Source organism: Zootoca vivipara, chromosome 12 (genome assembly GCF_965207765.1).
Source record: "Zootoca vivipara chromosome 12, rZooViv2.hap1.1, whole genome shotgun sequence".
Lineage (NCBI taxonomy): Eukaryota > Metazoa > Chordata > Lepidosauria > Squamata > Lacertidae > Zootoca > Zootoca vivipara.
The window spans coordinates 44,215,219-44,242,638 of record NC_142595.1 but is presented as its reverse complement, the minus strand read 5'-3'; the positions used below and the strand labels follow the sequence as shown (position 1 = coordinate 44,242,638).

Here is a 27,420-nt window from a genome sequence, read left to right as displayed (position 1 = left end):
GGTATGCCTGCAAAACCTTCCGCCTTTGGGCGGGCAATTCATTCGCAGGGTACGATTTAAAGGGGAAGCAGCGACCGGAGCCCTTGAAACGAACGTGACTCAAAGGTGAGCCTGGCCCAGGGAGAGTGGGCCATCCCAATAATCAAGCTGGGAGCCTTTCAATATATATATATATATATCAAAGGAATAGTTCTTCTCCCGGCCCCGTGCAGATTTACAGGAATTCCCTCTTTTCCATGACGTAGCTAAGAAGCGACCTATGGTCCACGGAAGCTTGCGCCGTATTAAAGTTGTCACTCTTCCAGGTGCCACTGGACTCTTCGTCGTTTGTCCCCATCGGCCCGCCTTGCCCATCTCTTCTCCCGTTTAATATAAGCACCTTCTAGATCAGACCAAAAGGCCATCTAGCCCCAGACTCATGTTTCCAACTGGGGGTGGTCAGATGATTCTGGACACGATTAAAAGCAACAGCCCTCCCACCACCTTTCAGGAGTAGCTAGAGTGGTGCCCGCCACATTGTTCAGTTCCAGCCCCAGCCAGCGTGGCTAATTGTAAGGGGTGATAGTCTGCACGGGGTGGTAGTCTCACAAGTGGTAGTCTCACAAGCTCTGGAGGGCACCACATTGACCACCCGTTTTGGAGGATCAAAAAGCTACTAGTTAATACCGTAGACCCTCTGGCTTCCCTCCAGACTCAGGGGTACCCTGCTTCTGAACCTGGAGGGTCCATTAACTCTTCAACCTTGGTTCTCCAGATGTTTGCTTAGCCAATGACTAATTGGTGGTGTAATTGGAGTTGTAGTTCAGCAACATCTGGGTACCCAAGGTTGAAGAAGTGGTTTTAAAAAACCCGCCCATGATGAATTTGTCCAACCCTCTTTTCAAGCTGTCGGAGTTGAGGGCCACACCTTTGTTTATCTTGATGCCATCTTCATGTTCTTAGCAGCATCCTTGTGCTCTTTACATGGTCACATCACTTAGCTCAGAGCTGTCTACATTGCCTGGCAATGGTTCTCCAGGGTTTCACCTGGAAATACCAGGGATTGAACCTGGGACATTCTGCGTTCAAAGCAGATGCTCAGCCACTGAGCCACAGACATTCCCCAAAGTATGGCCCTTCCCTGTATACTCGTATACTCTTTGTAGGCTGTAGGTTGTGTGTGTAAAAGAGCGAGAATATGTAAGAAGTGTATCCATGGCTGTCGGCATATACAATGTTTAAGAACTGGTGCTTGAGTTTGATTTTTCTTCCTCTTCCCCCCATTTCTCCTTTTCCTTGTGTGTCGCGTCACCATACACCTTTTGTCCTTCATATGCTGAAGAGGCACCTCTTTATATCCTGGCCTTGGATGCCTGAGTTATATATTAGAGTAGAAATTGGAGTTCTTGGTAAAGTCCAGAAGTAAAGCAAACATACTTGGTACACTTAGACCTGAGAAACCTCGCTGATGAAGAATCATCGAAACAGGGCCTTGTCCTGATGTTGATATTTACTGGAAGTTATCCTGAATAAAACTTTGTGAAGATTTTTTAAAATTATCCTTTCTGGTCCGAGTTCTTGTAATTTTTCGTTTACTTCTGAGTTATATATTAGGACTCGCCTCTTCCTGTGACGGTGATTTGTTTTAAACTGTTTTTAATATTGTTGTTCTGCGACCTGGGATCTTGTGCTGAAGGGCAGGCAAGAAATCAAATAATTAAATTTTATCTGAAGAAATTAAGCAATTCTTTTTGCCAGGGTATTGGAGGTGATGGCACCTGTATGTTCAGATTCAAATTCCTTCCAAAAATCAGTGCACTCACATGAATCTTTCCCCCACTTTCCTAGCAGGCTGAAGGCCATGGACAATGAGGTGGGTCCACAGCCGCAAGGCCACCCGCTCTTTGGTGGAGCCTTTTCTGCTTTCCTCCCTCCCGGAAGTCTGGATATCAGGTATGCCAAACCCTGGGGGCAGCAGTTTGGTTGAGGGTATCCTCACACCTAAGTTCTTCCAGCAGGGAGTGAACTACTAGAGTTCCCCCATGCTTTGCCCCTAAGCTAAGAAAAGAGGGTGATACCGTAGACTCGCAGGCATGTCAAACCTGCAGCCCTCCAGATGTTTTGGCCTACAACTCCCATGATCCCTAGCTAGCAGGACCAGTGGTTGGGGAAGATGGGAATTGTAGTCCAAAACATCTGGAGGGCCGCAGGTTTGACATGCCTGCATTCCCTTGCATTTTTTAAAAAATACAATACACAATTAGCTTGTGGATTTAATAGGCCTAAGAGATTGTGCTAACTTATAGCTCATATGTTTCCCCCTTCCCTTGCCATCCTATTAATTAAAAAAAGGATTGGACACGATCATGTAAGATGATGATGGTGATTTTATTTATACCCTGCCCATTTGGCTGGGTTTCCCCAGCCACTCTGGGCAGCTTACAGCATATATAAAACATAGTGAAACATCAAGCATAAAAAAGGGCTGCCTTTCAGATGTCTTCTAAACATTGTATTGTTCTTTATCTCCTTCACATCTGAAGGAGAGGTGTTCCACAACCGAGGAAGGCCCTCTGCCTTGATGGGCTTATCAATGGCTGTCAGGCATGATTATGATAAATAGAGCATCCATAAGCAGGCGCAGTATACCTCAAATTACCAGGTGCTGGAAGGAAGTGGCAAAGTGTGGCTGTTATCATTGGGGTCTGTTTGGGGCCATCTGGTTAGGCTCTGTTGGAGCAGTCCTTTATCTTCTTGACATCCACAGGGAGGGCACTACAACCAAGAAGGCCTTCCGCCTGATTCTCTTTAACTTCGCTTCTCGCAGTGAGGGAACCAGCAGAAGACCCTCGGAGGAGGACCTCAGTGTCCAGGCTGAGCGATGGGGAAGCCTCATAAAGGGTGCTGATACCTTTAGCCCACCTGCCCAACCTTAGCAAAGTCAATCTTACTTGATTCTCCCATCTTATCCAACTTTTTCCCTTGCAGTGAGATGCGCCAGGTCCCCGACAACCAGGAAGTCTTTGTTCACCCCAGCACAGATCAGAGTGTCATCGTAGAACTTCTGGAGTACCAGGCAGATGTCCCCGATGAAAATGCTGCCAGGTTTGTGATGAGAATTGCAGTCCTTTTGTTGCGAAACGGAGTAAAGTTTTGCAGGAAGAACCCTAATCCTAAACTGACTAACTGAGATTTAAATACACACTTCACCTGCTCAGAGAAATCTATCTTATCATCACACAGGAATCGCTTCCCAGGAACCGCCTCAAAGCAATTTTGCAATAATAAATGCAATAATATGTCAGGCAGATCACCATGCAAGGCCACTCTTAGCCTGCAGTAACAGAGCAAAAACAGGAGAAGGGGATGTAGCTCAGTGGGAGAGCGTGTGCTTCGCATGTACGAGGTCCTGGGTTCAACCCCCAGCATCTCCAGATTTTTTGAGGAGGGAAGAAACATCTGTTCTCCAGCACATCTTTCCTGAAGTGTGCTGCTTTTTCTTTTTTAAAATCCCTTTTTAAGACTTCACTAGGGGTGTGTGGTTTGATTCTTCCCATCCCTGCTTTTAACGTGCTGTTTTAGGAATGCTAAAATATTTCACTTGCTTTTCCGCCCTGCACCTTTGGATGGTTATTAAGGCAGGACAAAAATGGAGGTTGTCCATGGCATCTTATGGTCTTCTAGAGATTTATTTGAACTGGGGGAAAGAAGAGAATGATTGTGAAATCATTCCCCACCAGCAGGGAAGTATAGGTCACATCTACCCCATAGATCTAAAGCACTCTAATGCCACTTTAATTGTGGCTTCCTCCCAAGGAATCCTGGGACCGCTAGTTTGTTGAGAACTACAGTTCTGGGAACTGTAGCTCTGCGAAGGGTATCCTAACGACACCTTAGCGCCCTTAACAGACCAATAATGAGAAAAGTGACCACGTGGTGGCACAGATCAACCAACCTGAGAATGGTCAGCATGTGGTGAGCCAGGGGATGTAGCTCAGTGGTAGAGCGCATGCTTTGCATGTATGAGGTCCTGGGTTCGATCCCCAGCATCTCCACTTTTTGTTACTCCTTGCTGTGCAGGGAATAATAATAATAATAATAATAATAATAATAATAATAATAATAATTTATTATTTATACCCCGCCCATCTGTCTGGGTTTCCCCAGCCACTCTGGGCGGCTTCCAACAGGATATTAAAAACACAGTAAAAGATCAAACAAAAACTTCCCTAAACAGGGCTGCCTTCAGGTGTCTTCTAAAAGTCAAATAGTTGTTTATTTCTTTGACATCTCCACAGGTTCCACAGGTAGGTGCAACTACCGAGAAGGCCCTCTGCCTGGTTCTCTGTAACTTTGCTTCTCGTAGTGAGGGAACCGCTAGAAGGCCCTCAGCACTGGACACAACGATGGGGGTGGAGGCGCTCCTTCGGGTATTCTGGGCTGAGGCCATTTAGGGCTTTAAAGGTCATCACCAACACTTTGAATTGTGCCCGGAAACGTACTAGTAGCCAATGTACATCTTTCAGGATCAGTGGTATATGGTCTCGGCATGCACTCCCAGGCACCAGTCTAGCTGCTGCATTCTGGATTAGTTGTAGTTTCCGGGTCACCTTCAAAGGTAGTCCCAAGTAGAGCACATTGCAGTAGTCCAAGGGAAATGACTGAGGGAGATCAGCCTAACAAAGGGAACTGGTCTGACAGGTTCAGCAGCTGCTTATGCTGGATTCCAAACCTCACCAGCTACAGAATCACAGGCCTGGAAGTGACCCACAGATATCATCCAGGCTCTTCCCTATCCTTTAACACCACACACACACACACACACACACACATCTATCTATCTATCTATCTATCTATCTATCTATCTATCTATCTATCTATCATCTATCTATCTATCATCTATCTATTGCCTGCATTGCAGGGGGTTGGACTAGATGACCCATGAGGTCCCTTCCAACTCTACAATTCTATGATTCCGACAATAGGTATGTTTTGACAAGTGACAGGTTTTAAACTATACTTTCCTTTTTAATGCAAGTTGCTTAAATCCCCCCCCCCCTTTTCCTCACCTAGTTGGCAGCAATGTGCTGTCAAAGGTTTTCTTTCATTTGCATTAGTGGTAGATATTTTAGTGAAGACACTGCAGGCCCAGGAAGGGGATGTAGCTCAGTGGTAGAGCGCATGCTTCGCATGTATGAGGTCCTGGGTTCAATCCCCAGCATCTCCGGGGTGGTTCTTTTTCCCCCTATTGCATCCACTGCGACTGGAACACAGGAATGTTCTTCTTTTTTTTAAGAAGACACTCTTAATACTATTTTTTTTATAAAAAAAATGCTTTAGCACATACACACATGGGGTTAGTGAAAATCAAGTAAATAAATAAAAACATTTAACTAAAAGTAGAAATTGTAGAAAGGTTTTGACGGATTTTTCTGAGCACTTGGGGTCCAAAGAAAGTAATTTTGCTGAGACATTTCATTCTGAAACTGCTAGGCAGAGCCAGACAGAGGATGATGACAGGTGAGTGTTCTGTCCGCACCCCACCCCCGTCCCCCAAAACATAAATCCTGGCTATTCCCATGCATACACAGTTAGCATCCCCTTGTTCTTTCTCTGCACCCCTGGAATGGTGGCCATTAAGACAGGACAGAAAGCGATCTGATTTTTAACTGCTTCTAGCCACTATGTGCTGCCTTCAAATTGCAGAGTTAAGAAAGGATTTACAGTGCGGTCCTCGGCAGGTTTTCCAGGGCGTACGCTGGACCGTATTCAGGGGTGCTTTTCCCCAGAGGAAGTGTCCCAGCCTTAAACATTGTGTGTGAGGAGAAAAGCCTAAAACACATAGAAGGAGATGTGATCCTTGGAGCTGCCCTAGAGGTCCTTAATGCTAGAATTGAACACATTGCACCACCAGCCAGGATAGAGGTTCTTTCTCTGCTTCCGCAGATCATGGAGGCTCTGTGTAAACCACTGATCGGTTCACCGATCAGAAGGTCGGTGGTTCGAATCCCCGCGATGGGGCGAGCTCCTGTTGCTCAGTACCAGCTCCTGCCCCCCTAGCAGTTCGAAAGCACGTCAAAGTGCAAGTGGATAAATAGGTTTATAGGTAAATGGCATTTCCGTGTGCTGCTCTGGTTCGCCAGAAGCGGCTTAGCCACATGACCTGGAAGCTGTCTGCAGACAAACACCAGCTCCCTCGTCCTATAGAGCGAGATGAGCGCCACAACCCCAGAGTCGTCCGCAACGACCTAACAGCCAGGGGTACCTTTAACTTTACCTTTAAGAGGGTAAATGAATGTCAAGCATAAATGAGTTTCTGGATCTGTTTGGGGTGTGTGTGTCCCACTGCCTAGGTAGGTAGGTAGGTAGGTAGGTAGGTAGGTAGGTAGGTAGGTAGGCAGACAGTTAAATATGCTCCTTCTGCTTGGATAAGAGACAGATGCTAATTTCTAGCTTCCTGTTTTAATGTAGCCTGAGGCTTGATGATCCCTTCCTCACCCAGCTAGCAACAATGGGTTCTCAGAGACACATTTAGTTCCTTGAACAATAGATGCTTTGGTGGAGGCCTCATAGACCCAGGAAGGGGATGTAGCTCAGTGGTAGAGCGCGTGCTTCGCATGTATGAGGTCCTGGGTTCAATCCCCAGCATCTCCACCTTCTTCTTTCCTTTTTAAAAACTGTTTCCCCCCCCAAACAATTACAAATACAGAAAACTATAAGCATGGTCTTCTCTAGACCCCCCCCCAAATTATCCAGATTGCAGTGCGGAGGGGGGGGGGAGACACACAAAATGGTTGGCAGCGTACAAATGAAGCAGTTAGCTATGACAAAGTCCCAGGTTTGTGGGCCGTCTTTGTCTCACGGGCATAGAAAAGTACGACTTTAGTTTTAGGGGCTTTCCTCCTACTATTTGGGGGTTTGCAGAGTTCTTAACATGGGGTACAAAGAGGATGTTGGTTGGACTAGAAGATGGCCCTTTGGATCTCCTTTCAGCTCCACAGTTCTACGATTTTATGCCTTCAAGCTTGCACGTTCTGCTAAGTGTTTTACAAAACCCCCAAGATCAAATCATCTGGGTGGATATGACGTAGCCTTTAAAAACACACACATACACCAGGATTTGTTTTGAGTACTAGAACTGAGCTGAGCTCACAGTCCCTTCACAGAATAATCCCATTCCTGGTTATTCTTCCTTCTTTTCAAGAGAAACCTAATCTGAAAAGATGGGTGCCATTTGTTCCCGCCCTTTTAAAACTATTGGGAGTCAGGCATCCTTGCTGATCTGTGGCAAGCCACCCTGCTCCCTACTGCTGTTCTAGATAACATCTAAAGAGACAGAATGAAGAAGAGCAAACCCCCCCATTTTAAATGTGTGGACATTTAACGTTCAGGGGCCAGTGGAAGAATATTTCAGGCTTCCAGTTTTCAATTGCTGTTCTTCAGTGAAGGACCTTTAAAAGGGAGACTCCACTGTGAAACAGCTGAATTAGAACTTAACAGGAAGTTTGATTTTCATAATATGGGCATGAATTGAGACAATGGCCTCACTATAAGTATTAACCATCTTAGGGTGACTGTTTTATTACCAAAATGGCTGCTGTGGTGGGTGGTACTTTGCGTACATTTAATCTTTAATTGGATTGTTACAGATTGTTCTTTCTGCATTTTATCGCCCTTGGAGCGCCACTGCTTAGAACTCTTCCCTCTACACCCATTAGGACAATAACACACTGTTTCTGTATTATGAAAGACTTAACAATTTAGTTTGTTTCTGTGCAATTTTTTCATTTCCCCTTGACTATCTTATGTAAGGTGAGGAACAAATGGAACAAACCATGAGAGACCTCCCAGCCTGTAACAACAGGAAGTGGGGATGTAGCTCAGTGGGAGAGCGCATGCTTTGCATGTATGAGGCCCTGGGTTCGATCCCCAGCATCTCCAGTTTTGCTGAATCTTTCCTGGGAAATGCTGGATGGAGTGTGAGGCTTGATCTCTCTGCTTATCTATAAGATACTGTACGTCACCTGTTGGTCTCTTTCCATAACTAAGACTGGTTTTCACATCTTTCCCACCCCCCCCTCCCCTTTACCAACCAGATATCACTTTGAGGACATAGCTGGTCCTTCTGCCAGCGCTGAGATTTTGAGCCAGGAAGCGTTTGCCCCCCACCTCCTGGCTCTGGAAGGCTGCAGCAGTGCCTGGGGCCTCACCGCCCGCCAGCTGGTGGCAAAGTTCGATGAGGAGGTGGGTATCAGGGCTGCCTGAATAGAACTTATCAGGAACTTTGATTCTATCAGTATAGACCTAAATAGGGACAGGGGTTTCCCACCCCAATGCAGGCATAAATTACCCTAGCAGTGTTGCCTGGTTATCAGTTGGGAATTTTTCTCCCCAAGGATTGCTCAAGTTTTCTCCAAAGTCTGCTCAGGGGGGCAGAGAGGTTGCCTTATTTATTTATAAAAATATATCCTGCTTTGTCATTGTGGGGGGCGCGGTGGACCAAAGTGGCTTACAGCAAGAGTATTTATATATAATAAACAAAAAGCACACAACAAGTTAAAATTAAATGCCTGCTGAATTTTTTTTTCTATGCCATCCAACTTATGTAGGCAATCAAAAAACATAGTTGATGAACTATGTTTTTAAATTGCCTACATAAATTCTATGGCATGGAAAAAATTCCAGCAGGCAGTCAATGGTTAAAAAAAGAAGGTGTCTGCTTAGAACTCTTTTTGGAAGAGGGACTCCAAACTTAGTTTCCTCCTCTTTTCCCTTTCTCTTTCTTTCTCACTAGAGGTGGGATAAGGAACTTGTGGCTTTCCAGACACTGCAAGACTCCCATCCCTGATCACTTGCCACACTGGCTGTGGCTGATGGGAGTCCAAACAGCAGCTGGAAGGCCACAGGTTCCCTGTCCCTCACCCAGAGCCTAGGTAGCTCAGTTGGTAGAGCATCAGACTTTTAATCTGAGGGTCCAGGGTTCAAGTCCCTGCTTGGGCGTTACCCATTTTTTGTGGCCGAGTTCAATCCCCAGCGCTGCCAGATAAGGCTAGGATTCGGAAGGACCAGTTTTTAAAAGCCGGGAGAGAGGGCCTTCTCTTTTCAACCTTCCTCTGAAGGATGCTAGGTGATCAGAAAACAGAAGGCCGTTCCCAAGGGCTTTGATGACTCCCTTTTCGCTTACAGGCCAAGAACGAGGTGACACTACATTTGGTCTTGCTGCGCCTGCCCCAGTACGAGACAGACCTGCTTCTTACCTTCAACAACCCCACCTATATCCAGTGAGTATGCAGACTGAGGACCACATTCACTTCTCCCTCTTCTTCATCCAGGCAAGCAAGGACACATTGACCAGCCGGGCAGAAATACTCGAGGAGGGTGTGACTGGGGAAGAGTCTCAAGAGCCAGAAACAGAGGCTGGGAGGGCAATATTTGGCTCCAAGGAGGGCTGAAGTTCTGCACCCCTGCTTTAAAACAGATAAGAGCCCTGCTAGGCAGGCTCCTGGTGCAGGGCTTTTTAACATCTTAAAGGTGCCAGTCCTCATGGAGGAATTCTGCATTGCTTCTTGAACACACGGGCACAGCAGGAAGGAAAACACTTTGCAGAGATGGTGGTAAAGAGGCAGAGGCTGGCTCTGTGTGTGTGTGTGAGAGAGTGAGTGAGAGAGAGAGAGAGAGAGAGAATTTGGAGTACTCCTAGAGTAACACACCCCCTTCCCTTTTTTCCTCCGGTGCCAGCCCTCTAAGCAGCAGCGCAGCCCCAGGAACAGAGGTTCCAGCTTCTCCTTCTCATCCTCCGTGGACAGTGGAGCATTTCCACACCTTCGTACGCAGCGTGCAGCTTCTCAACCCCGGCATCTTCGGTTAGGACACCTGCAGGATGCAGCCGCGTACCATCTGTTCTGCAATCCCAGAATCGTTTTGGGTGAAGTCTCTTAAGGAGGCTACTTCTGGTTAAATGTCTGGATCATCCATCTGCTGCTTCGGCTCTCTGGACATGGATTCCAATTGCCCAAGGGACATTTGCATGGCAGAGGGCGGTTTCGTGGCACCTCCGCTCCCAGAAGGTGGTTTCAGGTCTCCCCCCTGCCTTTGGACGTTATTGGCCTGCTGTGCTTCCGTTTGCCTTTGGAAGGGGGTCTATTCCTCTCAGCTCCAACTATGTATCCCACCCAGTTCAGGGAGGGAAGCTGGACTTGTCCTTCCAGGTTGCTGCACCTGTTTGCCAGTGTATCAACCACCTTATCCAACCTGCCTTTTGAATCTCCTGCAACAAGGGCGTTTTGGTGTATCAGTCCGTTAGAACAAAATTCAGAGTCAATTAAAAAAACAAAACAAGATGCCTTTTATTTGGACCAACCAATGTTTATAATATGGGGGTATAAGCTTTTAGAGTCATACATAGTAAATTATTGGGTTTGAGGATCAAAAGCAGATGTTTATGAGATGTTGCTTTTATTTTTTCTTTCCTACACATCCTCACCCCCCTGTTGTCGATATTTCAACTAAGGTGGTTCGTTCAGGCTTCTTTAGGTTATTTATTGCCCTGTGCTAGAGTGTCAAGTTGCACAGGGGCATGCTGGGAAAAGCCATCCTTTGAAAATGTATAAAAAAAGATATACTTCTAAGTCTTGCATTAAAAACCCAGTCATATATATTGCTCAGTGCTAACTGGAATTCATAGGTCCATTTATTTTAGGAATGATGCATATGGATTGCAAATAAATGTTACTCCAATGATAACTGGAATAAAGACCTTGCCACCTCTTCTTCCTGGGGCTGCAGCTATTAGAGCATGAGATGAGCTAGATTTACACACCCTGCCACGCCATTAGCCATGCTTGCTGGAGCTGATGGGAGCTGTAGTTCAGCAACATCTGGCGGGCCAAAGGTTTTCCACACCTGTGGTAAAAGCACCTTTTCTTAGCGTTTGTGTGGTTTGTTGCGATACTACGTGGTTTAGTCACAATCGTGATAAAACCCTGGATCTCCTACATCTTTGGACAGCTGTCACTCTCCCTCCCCCCCCCCCCAGCAGATTTGAGAGGGTGGAATCAAAAAGTAACATGAATTGCCATCTCCCGAGAATTGAATTTTAATTCTAGCTGAGACTGGGAGTAGTGGAAGGAGAAATATTGCACTCTAGCGCCACCCAGGGGCTGGCCTACTGCAACTGGATTCTCATGGACACAGGAGGCCTACCTACTACAATGGTTGCTATGGAAACGCCTTTGTGAGGCTCGGCAGGCCTCTTTATCTAAAATGTGGGGCTGGCCTCTTCAGCCACAAATCTTTCTTTGATTGCTTCTTGCTTGGGGCTGTGGGGGGCAGCTGGCCAAGGACTTAGCAGACCATAATAAGCAACTCGCAGCAGGCTACCTTCAGCTTGGCTGGCTGGCCTGTAGAGAGAGGGGGCTGCTTTGGGTGCAAAAATCCTAAAACATGCTCTCCATCCACTCGCCTCACACAATCGAGGTCTCCTCGGTTGATAAGCTATGGCCGCAAGCAATACTATTTGGGGAAGGGTTTTGTGGGCATATATGTATGTACATATATATATTTATATGTATGTATATAAAGCATCTTCCCAAATGTGCAGCCAGCAAGAGACAGAAAGGTCCAACAGGTGAGAACAATCATTTCAGGCGGGCAAAATCAGCTGCCGCGTGATGGGTTGCAGTGCTCGCCACGGCCCCGGAGCCACGGTCAGAAACATCGCAGGAGGACGACCCTGGCCTAAGTTGCAGATGCGAGGGGAGTTCAAGCAGGCAGCCGGCAAGAGGCCGCCGCAGCTGACATCATCGCTTCTGCTGTGTCCAGCCTCTGTAGGACTGGCGCAGCCGGTCCCAAAAGAGGAGGCTCAGGATGGTGTGAGGGCCGATACGGAAATAGGAAGCACCTAGGCCTTTGTAGATCCCAAAGAAACCTTCCGAACGGATGATTTTGGAGAGGCAATCAAAAAGGCCCTTGTACAACAGGCCCTGCAGCAGAGAGAGAGAGAGAGAAGAAAATCAAGCTGTGTTTTTATTCCCCCCCCCCTTTCTTATAAAACTCACTGAGGTCTCAAACCAGACTTCAGCTTGTGTTCTCCCACTTTCTCCCGGGGAAACCCAATCTTTACAGCTGTATTGCAGGAAACATCAATTGGGGTTCTCAACCACCCACCCACCCAAAAAGGATTTTGGGAACTGTAGTTTGTGGAAGTTGCTTGGAATCGTAGCTCTGCAAGAGGTAAGCTATAGTTCCCGAGATTCTTTGGGTGAAGCCTTGTGCTTTAAAGGTACGGTTTGGATGTTACCGTAGTGGCACTTTCAAAGAAACGTTGGGCAGCAGGAAACTGATCAAGACAACAGCCAGGGTTGTTTTTAAAGGCAAAGAGTATTGGAGATGGAAGGCATTGATTGTGTATAGATAACAGGCAAATATTGGTAGTTTACAATATCAGAAAGGGGGATTTTCAAACAAGACACTGGGTTATCAGAAGCTTGTTTATCTAAATTCAGATGGATTTGGTTTACGAATTCAGAAGGGGAGAACTTTCACACTACTTTTGAGAGGCTGGACTTCAGTTTCTGATGAGTGAATGTTTGAAACGCTCAGTTGGTTAGCGCTCCATGCTAGTGACACCAAAACTCTGGATTTGATCCCTGTATAGGCTGTGAATTCTTTTAGGAAGGGTTGCAGCTCAGTGGTAGAACATCTGCTTTGCAAGCAGAAGGTTTCAGGTTTCATGTGGGGGCTAAGAATGTCCCCAGTCTAAAACCCTGGAAATCAGCGATGACAATATCAATGGTTTTATTCGAGATACAGCCAGCTTCCTAAAACATGTAACTATGCACATTTCCACACAGAGGGATTTACTTCCGAATAAACATGCATAGGGTTGGCCTGCAAACTTATTTTCGCTTTCAGCGAAATCCAGTTTTTCAATCTTGCTGGTAATCTTATTAATTCTAAAATGCTAAGGAAAGCTTCCTGTGTGTGTGTGTGTGTGTGTGTGTATTTCAATTTAACACAAGGTTTGTGTAGTGCCCTAGGGCTACTGGGGATCAGCTGGGACATCTGAGATGGACAGAGAATGAGTGGGGTGAGTTAGTAGTGGATCTGGGGGCAAGCTGGGATCCAGACCAAGTTAGTTGCACTTAGGTCCCATTGAAATCAATGGGACAGGTGACTCATGACACACACTTAATCCCCATTAATTTCAATGGTGCATAAGTGCAACTAATTTAACCCGGATCCTTCCCATGGTCTCCATCTTCGCCTTTGTCCCCCCCTGCCCCTAAAACATACCAATAGCTCATGCTTTCTCGCCATGTTTCTCCCAAGCCATGCTTACCTCACCTCGGGGTCCTACAGGCTGATTGTAGAGGCGGGTGCTGGCCACATCAAAGGGTGTCATGGCGACAGCCACAGTCACACTGCTCGTCATTCCAGCACTCAATGCCAGCAGCCAACTGTCCTTAGGGAAGATCTGGGGATGGGAGATGGGAAGGATATGGGGTGAGTGATCAAGAAGGAGAAGGTGGAAGGGCCACAGCTCAGAGGCAGAGCTCTTGGCAAGCAGAATCAATCCCTGGCATCTCCAGCTAAGAAAGTCACTTGTGTGAAACTCTGGTGACACACTGCTAGTCAGTGAAGACCAGAGGTGAGGAACCCTGCAAACGGCCAGATGTGGCCCACCAGGCCATTTCCACAAAACTCTGCCAACCTGCCATTATATGTGATGACAGGTGTGTGGCAGGTAGAGATGTGGGCTGATTGGATGCTCATGCAGCTGGTCCCTCCCTGCAGTACGGACGATTGAGCTCTCCATACATCTGCTGATGGGCAGATAGTTCAGCCCTGTTTAGCTGCTATCTCCACCATGTTGGCCAACTCTGGGCATGTCTACCATGTGTCAATCACTTGACACCATACAATAAGAGCTGTTCAATGGCGGAATGGTCTCCCTTGGGAGGTGGTGGACTCTCCTTTTTAATCTTTTAAGCAGAGTTTAGTTGGCCATCTGTCACAGATGCTTTGGTTGAGATACTTGCATTGCAGTGGATTCGATTAGTTTACCCTCCTGGTTCTATGCTGCCCACCCACTTGTCAAAGTTGGCCCATGTGATGGGTAGAAGGGGGATATAAATATATGGCGCACCAAGACCAAAAGGTAGTGGTGAGCTACATGGACCAATGGTCTGACCAATGTGGTCATGAGCTCTAGAAGCAGGACTAGTGCAGGGACCATCGGCCGAATGCTTTATGGGTTTACAGACCATAAGCTCAGGGATTTAAACGGAGCAGAGAATGAGCATTCTGAGAACCACATACTTTTATTTTGAAACTAGCTGGCCCTGCCACACATTGCTGTGGCTCAGTCTGTTAAATGGAGGCTCAGAGTCCTCCTTCAGACTCCCCTCACCTTCAGAGTCCCCCCTGTTTTACGTTTGTTCTGTTTACACAGGCATATCCCTATGGTTCCCCCCACCATGTCCCAACCCATGATGTATCATGACCATAGCTGCCAAGTTCCAGGTAGAAAAATAAGGGATCGGTGCTGGCGCTGCCCAATTTCCGGTGCCCAGATGCAGGAAATAAATGCTTGCAAAAAAAGGATGTCAAATGCACTAATGCAGTGATGCTTCAGGGAGATGCTTGTGCTGTGATTCCTGCACTGGAGGGGGTTGGTCTAGAGGACCCTTGGGGGTTCCCTTCCAACCGTCCAGTTCTGTGATACTATGATTAAAATACTCCAAGAAATAAATAAACGGGCTTCTCTGTGGCAGTCATTGGAAAGGGCTCTGGAGGGGCCATCCCACAGAAAGTTTGGTATGTGCCCTGCAAAACCACCCTCTAGCCTTCAGGTTTATTTTATTTTTATTTACTACAATCGATTGTAAAATAACAACAGCAACAACCTCAAAGCAGTTTACAAAAGGATAAAACAAGAAAATTAAGGGGGGGATCTCAAAACTTTAAAACGTAAACAAAATTAAAATACTAAAATAGATTGAATTTCACATCCACTTTATTGGATATTCCCTGGTTCTAGTACTGTATTATGAAAAGGAGAAAAAAATCTCTTCATTCCCACCCACAATTACTCGCCTTTTTTCTAAAAATTAAAATGCCCCAGACAATTACAGTAAGAAAGGACAATAACAGTTTGCTATAATTTGGCAAGCTTTGGCTACCTAAACCAGCTCAAGAGAGTGGCTTGCAAAAGGCACCTTTTGTTTATTTGAAACCAAAGAATGTCACGGATTTGCAAGATGCAAATTGAATCCCTGCCCCCAGGCAAATCTATTGTACTTGGGGTGCAAATTGGATTTGAGCTCGCAGCTCCTTATTTTATGTGGCTGGGCACAGGAGGAGGTGCTGCTAAAAAGATATATTAAAAAGCAAAAGCCCAGCATTTTGTACTATTGGGAGGGAGGGGGGTTTGCTAGTGCAGCCTCTTAAACAGGGAAAGGGATCAAGACGCAGGAGCATTGCCGGCCAGCCTCTGGGGAGGTGTGTGTGTGAGACAGAGAGAGAGAGAGAGAGGCAGAGAGAGAGAGAATGAGAGAGAGTGCCCATGCCTGTAAGGGAAGCGCGTTCTCCTGCAATCTCTTTCCCAAAGTTGCAGGACGGAGACTGACCTCATCCCTTGCCAGAAAAGGGGGGGGGGGGGTCCAGCCAGGATCAGGCTGTGTAAAACGAGGATTCCTTTATCAGTGTCTATGCAGCGAACTGCATAAATTAATGCAGATACTGCCTTCTCTCTCCCCTTTCCTTTTTGGCTGAGAGAGAGAGGGGAGGGAGGCAAAGCAAAGCAAAGCGCCACACAGGCGTCTGACCCCCACCGCTTGCAGCCTCTGGTAGGGAACTGCCTCTTTCCCCGCCGGGAAAGGAGCGAGCTGCAAGCGGATTAATTTGTCAGTATGCAGCAGCTTTAGAGAGAATGCCTTCTTCAGCGAATGTTGGGGCTGGTTTTTTTGTTTAAGAGAGAGGACCTATGCTAAGAGGGGGCTGTAGAGAGGAGCAGCCCACTCATAAATCATTTGCAGTACAGTAAATCATTTTTTACCTCAAAGCGCCGGCAAGCTCAATCTGTTTCCTCCCTCGCCTCACTCTGCAAACAGCGGAGCTAAAGCTGCCCTCCTCGCTGTCGCCGCCTCCCGCCCTCCTCCGCCCGCCCTGAGGCTGTAATAAGCAAGAGAGGGAAGCGGCCACCCCGCTTCACAATAAGAGTCTCCCTCCGGCCAGCCCAGAGCCACGCAGCTTGCCCAGACATGCCGGGATTCGCCGAGGGAGGCACGGAGAGGCACCTCTCCCTGCTTCTGCTGCTGCCTGTCTCTGACATCAGCAAATACGGGCAAATACGGGTTATTTCGCCATACGGGAGGAGGGCAGGAATCAGTTTTAAAATCGGGGTTTTCCCGGCGAATACGGGAGACTTGGCAGCTATGATTCATGACCCCTCCCCCCCCCACCCCTGGCTCATCCCTGTGACTGCTCCCACCGTGTCCTGACCTATCCCGTCCGCTCCCCCCGAACCCCCACCCAGGCGACTCAGTACCTCCATTCAGCCTAGTCTGTAAAGGCTTCGGCCTAGTATGTAAATAGGAGCCGAGGTGCTGTTGAGAGGGAAGGTTTTATAGGTGCAGTACCAGCGTAGCCGTAGCTAGAGGGAGCTGGTTTGCAACCTGGTTCTTTTCCCAGCATGCACTTTCGTCTGATTTGTGAGTTCTGGAACACGTGGTTTTGGGGTTTTTATCTGGCCCAGGTGTGACATCTGTCTTTAAAACGTGGATACTAATGGACATGGCCAGATTACATATATATATATATATATATATATATATAACATGCACACCCTTTGGATCTGAGCACCAAGTGCAAAGTACCTGGTGGGATCTCAAAAGCAGAGAAAAACTTCCAGTAGATGGGGGGGGGGGAAAGAGTTTCAGCATCTTACTCTGCTCCCTGGCACCAGAGATATTTTTCTTCCCCACAACAGGCAAAAGTAGAATAAATTTACACAAAGCAATCACACAGATGCACATTTCTTTTGTCTGCATTACGTATTCAGTTTGCCGGGGTGGTGGTGGTATAAGATTTGAACCAGTGTATTAATCATCTTTAAAATGGGCAGCAGCGCACACACAATCCTGGCCTCAGCCGTCTTGAACGCAATAGAGAATCCACTTGCAACCTGCTCTCCCGACACAAATCAAGCCCTACTCGCAATGTAAATCGCAATGCAAACACAATTAAGCCCTCGGGGAAAGGTTAGCAGGTTGACATCAAATCCCACCAGCACCATTGCAATCCAAACCCAGGATGCTGTTGCAATTGCTATGGTAACACACAAAAGCCCAGTCACCTCTACATCTCTGCACCTTCTTTACCTCAAGTCGGCTAAAGAATTCTTTGGAAGAAGAGAAGGTAGCAAGTTGTGTCGAAGAGCCAACCATGACACGAGGTGCAGATGAGAGGGACCCGCGCCACAGTCCAAGCACGCCATGCTCTTTGTGGATCATGGCCAGAGCATGAAGCATCCCCTGAGCATGGGAAGAGAGAGAAATCGAGAACCAAATGTCCCCCTGAAACATCATTGGTCAGTTAGGACTGAAACGTGAAGCCAGTTAGATTGTATAAAGAGCTTGCTACATCAGGCCAACATCCTGTTCTTACCAGACGCCCTGGGGAATCAATCGAAAATATTGTGATATATTGCAACGGGAGATGCAATTAATTGGGCACCCGGTTTAATGATTCACAATACAAGGTCTAGTACTGTTGGACTCCAACTCCCATCAGCCCAACATGGCCAGTGGTTAAGTATGATGGGAACTTGAGCCTAACATCCGGAGGCCCAGAAGCTCCCACCACTGGCCAAGACATTCCCAGCATGGGAATATAGAGACTTATTCTGTTACACTTGTAAGGTCGAAGGAATGCCATCCATTTAAAATACATGACTCCCCTCCCCGCCCCCCAAAAAATCCTGGGAACTGTAGTTTAAAGGTGCTAGGAATTGTAGTTCTATGGGGGTAAACTACACTTCTCAGGAGAAATCATGTCCTTGAAATGTCCCTTAAATGTATGGCGGGCACACAGTCTACTGTAAGTGGCTTAGACATTCCATTGTTGAGTGTGTAATGCAGGGTTTCTCAAACTTGGGTCTCCAGCTGTTTTTGGAATACAATTCCCATCATCCCTGACCACTGGTCCTACTAGCTAGGGAAGATGGGAGTTGTTGTCCAAAGCCAGCTGGAGACCCAAGTTTGGGAAACTCTGGTGTTAGCGCAACCCAGGTGGCGCTGTGGTTAAACCACTGAGCCTAGGGCTTGCTGATCAGAAGGTCGGCGGTTCGAATCCCTGTGACGGGGTGAGCTCCCGTTGCTTGGTCCCAGCTCCTGCCAACCTAGCAGTTCGAAAGCACGTCAAAATGCAAGTAGATAAATAGGAACCGCTACAGCGGGAAGGTAAACGGCGTTTCCATGTGCTGCTCTGGTTTACCAGAAGTGGCTTTGTCATGCTGGCCAAATGACCTGGAAGCTATACGCCGGCTCCCTCGGCCAATAATGCAAGATGAGCGCGCAACCCCAGAGTCGGTCACGACTGGACCTAATGGTCAGGGGTCCCTTTACCCTTTACCTTTTATCCTGCAATACACTTTTTGCCATTAGGGGGCAGCCATCCTAGAACAATACACAGGTGGGCAACCTGTGGCATTCCACATTTTTGGGCACCAACCCCCATCATCCCATGTCCATATAGTAAATGGCCAAGAACTATAGGAGCTGGGAGTTCAGCAACATATAAAGAGAGGGCTACAGGTTCCCCACCCGTTTTCACATGCCTACCTGAAGTGTGTGGATGTGAAAAGAGAACAACACCTTGTCTCTTTGGAACCCAGCCATCCTCTGTGGCCATGGAGTACACTTCATCAACAGGTGTTGTTGGCTGTTCCTGGTAGTGACCCCCACGGGGAGGCCTGGATGCTGGGCAACCCTGAGGGTTGCCGGGGTAATAATATCTTTTCATGGGAGGTATTGTCCCCTTGGTACAAGCAAGTTGGGAGTTCCTAAAGGGCCAGCATGCCTGCCTAGGCCCCTGAAAACTATCATCAATGCTCTTAAGGGCGGGCCTTGGCTCAGGAGCAGAGCTCTGCATGCAGAAGGTTCCATGTTCAATCCAGGAAAGCCACTGCAAGCCAGTGTAGAGTCAGGGGTCAGCAAACTTTTTCAGCAGGGGGCCGGTCCACTGTCCCTCAGACCTTGTGGGGGGCTGGACTATATTTTGAAAAAAATATGAACGAATTCCTATGCCCCACAAATAACCCAGAGATGCATTTTAAATAAAAGGACACATTCTACTCATGTAAAACCATGCTGATTCCCAGACCGTCCGCGGGCCGGATTTAGAAGGTGATTGGGCCACATCTGGCCCCCGGGCCTTAGTTTGGGGACCCCCGGGTGTAGACAATGCTCAGCTAGATAGGATAGAATAGAATAGTAATTTATTCGCCAAGTACTTACATACTGGGAATTTGCTTTGGCTAATTTTACAATGTAAACGTACTTTATACAAAAAATATGTTAAATATCTGTGTGAGGATCGGAATGTGCAGAACACTCTTTCAAGCAAAGAGGATCCACTCCGACTGCACCTGGAGCTTTTGCCTTCTGTCCCTGTAGTGACTTCAGAACAGGTTGAGGTGGTTGTTGGTGCCTCTGGCGCCGAGTGAATTGCTCTAGTGGATAATGCTTGACTTTGCTATAAAACTGATTCAGGTCAGTTGATGGACCAGCAGTTTGACTCTGGACAATGTAAAAGACCGAGCGAGCCCCACATACCTGGTGCTGGTATTGGTGCCCTACAGCGATCTCAGCAGCGGACTGAGCCTGGATATGGGTCTTCACCTGCAGTGGAAGAAACATCTCGTCATAACATAAGGGAACTATTAATAAAAATGACAATATGCCTCCCTACAGAGAATGCCATCTCCAAAAACCAGAAACGACAGGGCAGGGAAGTGTTTCTCAGGTGGAACTTTGTTCCATGAACCAGGGCATTCAAACGCCTACATTCAAGGCTGTCTAAAATTTCCAAGTACAGGAAAACAGAGTGCATTACTTAACACTTACACAAACACAGGCTGGACTGTAGCATCTTGCGATTGGCCAGTGTTGGCAGGGAGGAGGATGCAGGAATGTATGGACCGCAATGTCCAGAGAGTCAACATCTGACACTGTGTGACAGGTAATGACAGTGTTTTGATCTCAGGGACTTTAAGACCAGTTGGTTGTAAACGAAAGAAAAATAACAGCTCTGTGTGTCTGTCCCTCTCTGTGTTTTAAATGCTGAGGACTAGTGTGGCGTATGTAGCAGAAAAAGGAGGGTCTTTTCAGCCTAAGCACCACATCCCCTCTTGGCCAAATCCCCAAGGGAGTAATTGGAAAGTCATTTTTGACAAGACTGTCAATGAACTTAAATTGGCTTTAAGACCAGTGAGACAAATCAAGATGTACGTCTTGAAGGGAAACTGGGACTTTTCTTATGAATTATTGCGTCAACAGAAAACCATAGAAGAACTTCAAGATGGGACTCAGTGATAAAAAATATATACCGGTATATACATGCCATACCAGCAACAGAGGCTGCTGGTCCATTAGAGCAAATCGGGCACTGTGCCACCAACTCCACTGGCCTATTATTCCTTACAACCAGCCCAAGGGGTGGCATTGCCCACCAGCTTCCTCCTGAGTCTCAGTGTTGCTTTTGGGGGCTCAGCAAGGGGAGAAAACCAGAATCAGTGGGCTCTGCTTGCCATTGGTTGTGGTGGTGCACCTACTACTGGTCTCCCTGCCTTGCACCCTACCAGTCCCCAAGGGGCAGCAGTCACCACTGCACACCAGGACAGACACATGCAAAGTTTCATGCATCACCCAGTTCTACACAGCACACAAATCTGACTTTCTTGCAATTCAGATTGCAGAATTCCGGATTTGGGAGGACGGAATTCCACCCACCTACCCACAGGGGCGGAGGAAGCCACTCGGGCTCCCAGGGGCGTGCACCCGGGGGGCGGCGTGCCAGGACCCTCCAGCCGTGGTTGCAGCCGTGAGCACAGGACCTCAGCACTATCCCTGCACGGCGCTGGAGCAACGCTGCTCAGCTTGGGAGTCGTGGGGGGGTGTGCACCGAGTGTCACCCCCCCCTCTAGGGTGGCACCCGGAGCGGCCCGTCCCCATTGCAACCCCCCTTGCTACGCCAGTGCCTACCCAACAGCTTGCAACCCCCCATCCATCCCTGTACTGATTCTCCACGCTTTGAGACCCACCATATAGATGGGGCTGCTCACGGTGGCGCTGACCACCCCGGACAATGCCCCAGCCACGGTGGTGCGCAGCAGGCTGATGCTCCCGTCGGAGGCGCGAATGTAGCCCGCCGTGTCGGCGATCCCGTAGAGGCCCAAGCGGAGTCCGTTAAAGCCAAACTGGTAAAACAAGGCAGGCAAGAGGCCCCGCTGGAGAGCTGACAGGCCGTCCACCCGTCCAATGGTGTAGAAGGCGTGGAAGACGTTGCGGTAATGGCGGGTGTAGGTCCCTGGAGCACGGAGTTCTCCTTGCAGCTGCATGCGGGTCTTCACCACCTCCAGCGGGTTGGTAAACATGCAAGCCCCGCAGGCTGCCACCCCACTGAGGAGGAAGTCCATTGTTGGGGAGCAGAGGGAGAAAGAAATATGGTTGGGGTGGGTGAGGGGAAGGCAGGCGATACGGGTTTTCTATGGAAGAAGACCAGGTGTTATAAGGAGTTGGGGGAGGGAGACAAGGGACCTGGATGGGTTAGGGGGATATACTTCCCCCAAAAAAACACTGGAGCTTGGTTATAGGTCTCTAGAAGGCCAAAACAGCACTAGTGCTGGCATTAGCAGATGAGAAATGGAGGGAAACAGAAGCTGTGAAGGATGGAGTAGAGACATTTATGGAAGGGTCAGCTTTGAGCAAGGAGGAAACAGGCAATCTAAAATGTCCCAGAAACTGTCAAGCACTAAGGGTTCAGAAGGGTTGGGAGGCAGCAGGGTGACTGACGAATTTAGATTTTCCTTTTTTTCCAGGTTGGGGGCCAGGTGGGGAAAAATGATATTCAAGGAACTGGGAAATTAAGGGCTGGAGGTAACAGGTACTGTTTTGAGAGGTGTGAAGCTAGAATTTGAAAGGGGTCCAAATAGGGGCATAATTTGGGCTGGTGAGGCTAGCAGGGGAAAATATTATTTTAAAAGCAGCTGATCAGTGACCAACGGATCCCAGGCTATTTGGGATCCAGTCTCTGGCGAGGATTCTGCTGCACAGGGGGTTCTTTTTTGAGGTGGGGGGTAAAGAGAATATGGTGATGGATGGAGAGAAAGGAGCAGGACTTCTCCTGCACCACTAATGGGAGCCGGGATGGAGGACTGCAGAGAAGCCAGGGACTGGTGTTGGGGTGCAACCTTCCAGGGAAATAACAAAATTAAGGACAGGGTGGGGTGCATTGGGTAAGAAATCTGGGGAAATGTGGGGTGGGGTCTGCTGTCAGATGGGAAGCGGGATCCCCGGTTCCTCACGTGGCCAGTGCGCAAATGCGGCGCTCCCACCAAACATCTTCGCCCTTCGCCGCCTCCTCTCCATCTAAGCCAGTGCCGGCTTTGCCGGGAGGTAATACCCGCAGCGGCAGGGATGGGCCACGCCCCCAACCGGCGCAGTTGTCCAACGGCCATCCACTTCCCACGACGTCACTCCTCTGGTGCACCAATCGGGGAAGCGATACCTGACGCGCCCCCTCCTTTTTCCTTTCTGCACAGCCGTGGTGGGCGGGGCCTGTTTAGCCCAGCCTGACCTGAGTGCTCCAAGGGCTTATGAATGAAAACCTGGCGGGTTAAACCAGGACAGGCGGGAGGGAAAAATGCGATTGGGGGAGGTGGGGGGTGTATGTCTTTCCGCGATAGTAGAAGCTACTGTGCCGAACTCAATTTCTGCAGAAGCGATGCGGGTATGAGGACAGACTGACTTGCTCCGGAGTCAGCCCAATGCTGCGTCCAATGGGCCTTAATAAACCGAATTATTCTTATTAGCGAGTAGGATCAGACCCTTAAATAAAAAATGCCAAGACTTTCCTTGGGGCGAATGACGGTGCAAGAGGGCTGAATGCTGCAAACAGCCCGAGTGTGCACCCAAGTGCGTCGCTTTCAAGGGCATTGGTGGGCGTGAGTAATTAAACTGGATTAAGTTTACAAGGCGCGCTTGCATAGAGCACATGCCCTTTGGAGTTCCGGAGCGATGGACAGGAAATGCCGGGGCCTGAATCCCCGTGGCGGAAAGGTGGAACCGAGCTCCGCCAGGGTTAGCCAACGTGGTGCCCTCCAGATGGTTTGGACCACACTTCCCATCATCCTTGGCGGTTGGCCATGCTGGCTGGGACTGATGGGAGTTGCAGTTTAACGAAACCTCTGGCTCGTGGCACCGCATTGGCTACCTTTGCTATCGCTCTCCCGTAGATTCCCCGTGGCCTGGGCGAAATGCAAAATGCGCACACATGCAAAGCATTTAAAAGCAGGGATGGGGAACCTGCGCAGCCCTCTTGGCATTGCTGAACTACAACTCCCATCATCCCTGATCATTGACCATGGGGCCCGGGACTGATGGGAATTGGGGTTTATCCACAGATGGAGGATCCGCAGTTCCTAGAGATGTTCTACTACTCGATGCATTGCTGCCTGCAGAGCCGACTTGAGCGCCTTCCACCGCACGGGGCCTGGAGGCACGGGTGGCAGGAACCAACTTGCGGACACCTCGCTCAGAGAAGCGTGTGTCCCACCACGGACTTGAGCGTAACAAGAAACGAAAGAAATCCCTAGAGACTTACGCCGCCTAGTAAGAAACGTGACTGTTTCATAGATGACGGCAGGATCTGAACTCGGTTTCACTCTAGATCCTCGTTCGTTGGAAACATTTATCATCTTTATTCTAAATGCGAGGTCTGATCCAATTTGTCATTTTTGGGTACCGCGCGCACAATTCCCCACCCACTTTCCGAAACTCATCGGCCGGCCGGTTAGCTCAGTTGGTTAGAGCGTGGTGCTAATAACGCCAAGGTCGCGGGTTCGATCCCCGTACGGGCCAAGGAATGTTTTTTAGCTCTCTCAGAGCAGATATCTACGGTATCCTTGAATGCAGAATTTCGCAGGTTCACTTTCCAGATTGGGCTGGAACTGTAGTAGAGGGTCGCTGCCCACTACTCGGACTAGTCTTTGGAAGGAAGTGGATCCTGTTTTGCTTAGGACAGCGATCCATTCTGGCAGTGTACAGTATTACCAACCCAGCTGCTGCTTTGCTAAACAAATGGCAAAACCCGGGCTTAGCCCGTCTGCTTTAAACAAATCCCTTGGCATCAGTTATATTAAGTTCTTCCTTGCATGCTTGGTTCCCAAACTTTCAAGGGAGTGGGAGGTTTGGTCATAATTTAGTTTTTCTCCTGGATAAAGTTTTAAATGGAAAATCCCACTAAGGTTTCTGTGCATTCCTACCTTTTGCAGAACAGAACTAGCAGCTTTTAGGTACTGCATGTAGTAAATGTCTGTTCTGAGAACATCGAAAAAAAGAACTGTTGGAATCTACAGTTGGCCATTGTATGCTTGGAAATAGAATCGGCTAGGCATGGTAAATGGGATTAATCTTGATGAAAGAGGATATTGGGAGACATTTAATGAATAGGTAAATTAGTCAGACACACACTGAAAAATGGTCATATGCAACCACATATTATGATGAGAGCTGAAGAGCCAAATAATTTTGATTAGTTCAGGATGACAGCGGGTTGCATCTATTACAATTGCTGTGATCCTTTGAGCGGCGAGTAAAAATCACGTGTGGATTAAAAAACACTGCTATGGGTGTAGCTCTTTGCAGCCTCCTCATTTTTGAGGCTGTCCCTGTGTGCATTTGTATTTCAATAAAGGCTTCTCTTTTCACTTGGAGCCTGCATCCTTTGCCTTTGGGTTTCTGTGAGGGTAACCTCCATTCTAGGAACCTCTTTTAAACTTCTCCGGCAATAGCATTCAGGGCTTGCTTCTCCCCAAACAATGCAGGTGGCTTGATCCGGTTGGGCCAAGAGTTCCTTTGGGGGGGAAGGGGTTTGCTTTGCATGCAAAAGTTCCCAGGTTCAATTCCCATAATATGCAGGCAGGGGTGGGAGAGACCTTGCTCGAAAACCCTGGAGTTTTGCAGATACTGACATAGATGGACCAAGAATCCAGCTTCCTATGTTCCAGAAGTGGAACTCAGTTTCTTTTTGGCTTCCACCCACGGGGTGTCAAAAGATGAACAATTAATGATTCACAAAAAACTCACTAGGTGTGCTCCCAGGTAAAATACTTTTATTGACCTTTTCCCCAATTTGCTTGTGGGAGGGAGGTTAGGCAACATGTCAAAGTGAGTGTTATCCCCACCCGTTCCAGAGATTTCCCCATCTCTTCCTCTTGTTGCATGAAGTCTGCTTTGCTGGGGAAAGATGATTGGTTGCACAAGACCTCTCAATAAAATACAACCTGAATTTGCTGGGATGTGACTGAAACCCACCCCAAAATAGTGTGCGGCTGGAAGTGCCCCGAGTCAGTGATATGGTTTGTTTCCTCCCAGCTCAGCAGCAGCAGAGTTCAGGGCATTTGGGCAATTCACAATAGAACTTGCTTGTCCACAGGAAGCCATTGTTGTATTCTCACAAGCCGGGCCACTGTCCAACTCTGCTCTCATTCACCACATGACCAGAGTAGCTGGATCCTGGATTAAGAAACTAGAATCTTAACCAGCATTTGTACATAGAAAAAATGGTGGCGGCAGCAGCAGCAGCACAGGAGCTCCTGATAGGCACCTGTCAATCTAGCATGCCACTGTGGCCGTTCTTTGGGAGTTTCTGCAGGCTGGTGAAACCAACCAGTTAGCCTTGATAATATTAGCATCACCCTAATATTGATAATATTAGCAGCACTGACTGCTTTATGTACCCCACTGTGACTAAGCGGTATATAAATTGCTAAAATATATATATGCCGTTTTTTTAGTTATAGCCACAGCAACCAAACAAAGCTATTTACACATCTCTGCTGCAATGAATTGGAAAACAAAGAATGTTATTCATCTCCTTTCTCATCCTAAACACAGCTGTGTTTTCACAGCCACAGGTGCCTAAATGAGATTTCTCCCCCAATTTCTAGTCAATTTTAAGCACCCAAAAGACAGGCAAGCAAGGGTTCAAGGGACAACTCCCGCCCCAAGCCTGTTGCCGGAAGTTTTGATCTGCTGTAGGACACCTGTGTCCAGTGAACCATGCAGTGTTTGAATGCCTGCAGATAAAGCTTTGCTAAGCCATCATCTCAATTCATGGTATTGTGTTACTTGCTGCATTCCGAGTTGTACAGCGGCGGTCCCTTACGACTGTAAACATACAGATCCAAATAACTGGTGGTGGTGATAGCAGCAGTGAAAGGGAGATCTCCAATTTCATAGTAATTATGTGGAGAAGAAAAAAACAACAATTGTGGATCTGAAAGGCTCCAATATTTACTGATCCTGTAATTGCAACCTACTATATATTATACGGCTGTATGTAGAATGCCTGCAATGGTTCTGTAGCCCAACAAAGACGGCTTGGGAGAGACAATTGGAAGTTGAACTGAAAGGTCAGCAATAAGCTGAAAAGGTATTTCTTCACCAGGGATGGCGTGTATTTCTAAAACAGTAGATCTGGGGAGAAGTTAAGCAGAGTGGATATTGCACAAGGCTCTTGTTGACCTCTGCCTTGTCTCACTTCCGCAGGCCGACATGGTTCCCATATACACCTGACTTAGGAAACGAAGCGCAACACAGATCCCCCCTCCCAATTCTCAAAATGATGGGAAACTTTTCTCTTATTTTTTTGCCTTGTCATGTTGACACAGCAAAAAAAATGGGCAGCTGTAAATGAAAAGCCTGAATTGCAAAGCTATTTGCATTCTGTGCTTCGGGGCAAGTGAAAGTTATAAAGGGAGAGAGGGGGCAGTGATGGCAGCTAATGGCGTTGACTAGTGCCTGTATTCACTATAGGCATGCAAATGGGTAAGATAAAGGTAAAGGGACCCCTGACCATTAGGTCCAGTCATGACCGACTCTGGGGTTGCGGCGCTCATCTTGCGTTATTGGCCGGGGAAGCCGGCGTACAGCTTCCAGGTCATGTGGCCAGCATGACAAAGCTGCTTCTGGCGAACCAGAGCAGCACACGGAAACGCCGTTTACCTTCCCGCTGGAGCAGTACCTATTTATCTACTTGCACTTGGACGTGCTTTCGAACTGCTAGGTTGGCAGGAGCTGGGGCTGAGCAAAGGGAGTCGTTGGTAATCTCCTCCAATTACTAGAACTCGCTTGCAAGCAAAGCAAGGATTTGTACATT

At 47.9% G+C, this 27,420-nt stretch overlaps 2 protein-coding genes and 8 non-coding genes across 11 annotated transcripts; 8 read left to right on the top strand and 2 right to left on the bottom strand.

Annotated features, from left to right (window-relative positions):
* Positions 1 to 40: 40 nt before the first annotated feature.
* Positions 41 to 10,749, top strand: RANGRF (RAN guanine nucleotide release factor). Of its 2 annotated transcripts, none has more exons than XM_035135555.3 (6): positions 41 to 105; positions 1,831 to 1,932; positions 2,968 to 3,084; positions 8,076 to 8,223; positions 9,166 to 9,260; positions 9,718 to 10,749. In XM_035135555.3, exons 2-6 carry the CDS (start codon positions 1,841 to 1,843, stop codon positions 9,845 to 9,847), a joined length of 582 nt encoding a protein of 193 aa, XP_034991446.2. In that variant the 5' UTR covers positions 41 to 105; positions 1,831 to 1,840; the 3' UTR covers positions 9,848 to 10,749. The 2 variants fall into 2 exon arrangements, with proteins under 2 accessions (XP_034991446.2, XP_034991445.2); XM_035135554.3 differs by having other exon boundaries at positions 1,828 to 1,932.
* TRNAS-UGA (transfer RNA serine (anticodon UGA)) lies at positions 1,028 to 1,103 on the bottom strand. The gene has a single exon. It is a non-coding gene; the product is annotated as a tRNA-Ser (tRNA).
* TRNAA-CGC (transfer RNA alanine (anticodon CGC)) lies at positions 3,342 to 3,413 on the top strand. The gene has a single exon. It is a non-coding gene; the product is annotated as a tRNA-Ala (tRNA).
* On the top strand, positions 3,963 to 4,034 carry TRNAA-UGC (transfer RNA alanine (anticodon UGC)). The gene has a single exon. It is a non-coding gene; the product is annotated as a tRNA-Ala (tRNA).
* TRNAA-CGC (transfer RNA alanine (anticodon CGC)) lies at positions 5,135 to 5,206 on the top strand. The gene has a single exon. It is a non-coding gene; the product is annotated as a tRNA-Ala (tRNA).
* TRNAA-CGC (transfer RNA alanine (anticodon CGC)) lies at positions 6,562 to 6,633 on the top strand. The gene has a single exon. It is a non-coding gene; the product is annotated as a tRNA-Ala (tRNA).
* Positions 7,849 to 7,920, top strand: TRNAA-UGC (transfer RNA alanine (anticodon UGC)). Its single transcript has one exon. It is a non-coding gene; the product is annotated as a tRNA-Ala (tRNA).
* On the top strand, positions 8,907 to 8,979 carry TRNAK-UUU (transfer RNA lysine (anticodon UUU)). Its single transcript has one exon. It is a non-coding gene; the product is annotated as a tRNA-Lys (tRNA).
* SLC25A35 (solute carrier family 25 member 35) lies at positions 10,301 to 22,669 on the bottom strand. The gene is made up of 5 exons (XM_035136835.3): positions 21,302 to 22,669; positions 19,815 to 19,880; positions 17,361 to 17,513; positions 13,319 to 13,453; positions 10,301 to 11,960 (listed from the first exon to the last, which is right to left on the bottom strand). Exons 1-5 carry the CDS (start codon positions 21,674 to 21,676, stop codon positions 11,778 to 11,780), a joined length of 912 nt encoding a protein of 303 aa, XP_034992726.2. The 5' UTR covers positions 21,677 to 22,669; the 3' UTR covers positions 10,301 to 11,777.
* Positions 22,670 to 24,045: 1,376 nt separating this feature from the next.
* Positions 24,046 to 24,119, top strand: TRNAI-AAU (transfer RNA isoleucine (anticodon AAU)). The gene has a single exon. It is a non-coding gene; the product is annotated as a tRNA-Ile (tRNA).
* The last annotated feature ends 3,301 nt before the right edge of the window (positions 24,120 to 27,420 follow it).